Source organism: Oryzias melastigma, linkage group LG2 (assembly GCF_002922805.2).
Source record: "Oryzias melastigma strain HK-1 linkage group LG2, ASM292280v2, whole genome shotgun sequence".
Classification (NCBI taxonomy): Eukaryota; Metazoa; Chordata; class Actinopteri; order Beloniformes; family Adrianichthyidae; genus Oryzias; species Oryzias melastigma.
In genome coordinates, this window is record NC_050513.1 from 3,202,178 (window position 1) to 3,205,141 (window position 2,964).

General features: G+C 34.6%; 1 protein-coding gene across 2 annotated transcripts in view; it reads right to left on the reverse strand.

Annotated features, from left to right (window-relative positions):
• Positions 1-2,097, reverse strand: part of atp5pf (ATP synthase peripheral stalk subunit F6) — a 4,908-nt gene extending 2,811 nt beyond the window's left edge. Inside the window, exons 1-2 of one of the 2 annotated variants that reach the window (XM_024294452.2) lie at positions 1,952-2,097; positions 302-471 (exon numbers count right to left, since the gene is read on the reverse strand). In XM_024294452.2, the coding sequence (XP_024150220.1) occupies positions 302-471 (170 nt within the window). In that variant the 5' untranslated portion in view covers positions 1,952-2,097. Of the gene's footprint in view, positions 1-301; positions 472-1,843; positions 1,930-1,951 lie in introns of those variants that run through there. The other variant, XM_024294453.2, reaches the window with a different exon arrangement.
• Between the last annotated feature and the right edge of the window lie 867 nt (positions 2,098-2,964).

A 2,964-nucleotide genomic window follows, 5' to 3' on the forward strand; every position in this document is an offset into this window, starting at 1 on the left:
GCCAAATTCAGTTTACAGCACTCACACTAGCATTATCGCAGGTAATGCTATATATCTATTTCACATTTATGTTAAAAATCTATGGTTTTAAAGTTTTAAAAAATGTAGTTTTAGATTGTTCAATAAACGTTTATCCTGTTCGACCCGCGACCTAAGGTGTGTTCTGGATTTTTTCCCCTTGTACGATTGAGTTTGACACCCCTGGAAATGTCTGAAAACAAGGTTAATTTCTGGTTTTGATTAAACACTGAGAACATAAAGCGGCCGTTGGGTTCTATAGATGAACAGGCGTCACACTGACTTGCTCTTGCGGTTGTAGTCGCGGATCTTATCCAGGAAGAGCTTCTGCACGGGGTCCAGCTCCTTGGCTTTGTTGAAGGCGACGGCGGAGAGGCCGACGTTCCTGCGCAGCGTCAGGCTGACGGCAGAGCGCAGCACGGAGGACAGCTGGAACAGCCGGTGGAGCGCCATCTGCAGGGAGGAGGACGCCACAAGACGCTCTGCTTAATGTCCTCACTCAAAGATAACACACACGCCATCCACCAGAATTCAAGTTTTTTTTTTTTTTTAAATAAATCAGGGAACAAAATAAATAATCCTTCAGGCAGAATTGTTAAAATTAATCTCTTTTTTGCTAAACTGAATGTTGAGTTTTTCTGCGAACAGTAAATAAAGTTAATAATTTCAACACTTGTAAGTGTTTTCGTTAAACTTGAGGAAACAAGTTTGTGTGGGAAGATTTCAAATCTAGAGGCCTCTCTGGACCACTTCCTGTTTCTTCTTCTTTTTCAAAAAAAAAAATAAATAAAATTTAAAAAGGTGACCTTCTATTATCTGTAATAATATTAATTAGGATGGATTTTTCATGTCCTTGTTTAGAATTTCCATGCAAATTGTGTTAAGTAACATATTTTGGGGGAAAAAAATGGCCATTTATGAAAAAAAAGTAGAGCTATTTTTTAATAAAAGAGGTAAAAAAAACCACTGAAATTAAGATGGATTAAAATATCTCCTTTGGTTAAGGCTATGCCCTTTTTTGGAAGTTTATGTTTACATTTTAATTAATTACTTATACATACAAAAAAGCAATAAATTTAACATTCAAACAAATATTTAACACCACAAAAGCTAATTAATTTACTTATTTGTTCAGCGCGGCTTAAAACCCTAATATGACAGATAATATATGTCAACTTATGTCAAATACAAAAATTTAGAAATCATGTAATGAAAGAAAAGACGGCTCATTTTTTTCTATTTTTCTCAACATCATTATCTAAAATATATTTTTAACAGTTAAAGAAAAAAAACATAATAATTCGTTTCATTTTGGTCAAGCTTTTGTTTTTTAGGTTCCGCTGGAGTTTAATTACACTTCCGGTCAAAACCATTAGAAATACTAAAGTGGGGACAAATATTCGTAAATGAAAAGGGACATTAAGTCATCTAAATTAAAAAAGAATAAATTATATTAAAACAAAAAAGAATAAATCCTAGACCAAAGAAGAAAAACATATACCCGTTATAGCGACATAACATTAAATAGCAATAAAATTTGGTATCTTAACATTTCTGTTGTCGAGGAGTCTGCTAAAATAGTGCTAGCATTAGCTTAGCATCTCATAGCTTCCAAATATTCTTATTTACGAACAGACTCATACATATTAAGTATGTATATAAGAAAAGTATTTGTATTTTAGAAAGTTAGCTTTAAGGGAAAAAGAAAACTTGACCCTCGTACTCAAACTAGCTCGGTTTAAATGTTTGTAGCTGAACCTTGCTAGCATGCTAATCCGGCTTTAAACCAGCGAAACGGAGCCTTAAAACCCGCCCGCTACTTAACTGTATTAACTTGTTTCAACCCCCAAAGAACGCTGTTTGTCGTCAACACGAGGCAGTAGACAGAGACTAAACGTTTGGGTCAGAATTTCATTCAGAAACCCGGACTCACCTTGGTTTTGACCGGTTTTGACACACACGAATGTGGAGGACCGCAATGGATTCTGGGAAGTCGGTGAAGGTCAAAGGGCTCGGTCGAATATGCGAGAACAGTTTCCTGCCGTTTTCCTTGACCTCTACATTCTCTACCTTTGTACTTTTATCGCATACATTTAAAGTTTATGTACATTGAAACATGTTAATCTTCATTCTTTAATAAAAAATCACAACAAAGGAATTAAAAAAAGAGAAAATAATGACTGTGGTATAAATGGGGAATGTGATTTTATTTACATATCTATAGTTTTACAATAACAATTGTATCATATAAATAAATTGCTATTGCTGAAAGTTATAAAAGGATAAATTATTCTGGACAGGTTGTAATTTTTTATTTTTTTATTTTTTTTAATTAACGGCACTTTTGGGCAACCTTGAAACTGAATCATGTGATCACATGATCTGCATAAACTGAGATTCCTTATAGGTTTTTTGACCGCAGATGGAACTGTAAAGAAAAAAAAACCACACAAGTATGATCTGAAAAATCTACTTGTAAATTAGTAATTAAAATGCTGGGTATCAGTTATATTAGGGGTAGGAGCCAAACTCTCCAGTGATTTTACTGTCAATGTAGTAAGAAAAACACTTTTTGTTGCTCTTTTCTTCATGACATTTTTGTTGGTAGACAGGGTCAGACAAAGCTTTAGTAGGACCTTAAAGGGACTGCAAACGTAAACAGGTTGACGAAATAGAGGTGCTTTATTGTTTGGTATGTCAACAATATAACAGAGAAAAGCCTGTTTGTGCACTCTTTCATGATTATAGTTCAGGTCTTAACAGAAAGTTGATTTTTTTTATGCAAAAATGGGCCCAGATGCTTTTACTGCATGTGATAAAGCTGTTCGTTTGGCAGCATTTCCTTTTCAAACTAGTTTGATGGCTTTCTTTGCAGCAGCTGTTTCTTTAATATGTGACACACAGACAGACAAAAACCTGTGATGACAACCAAAGGAGTCTGTGGAC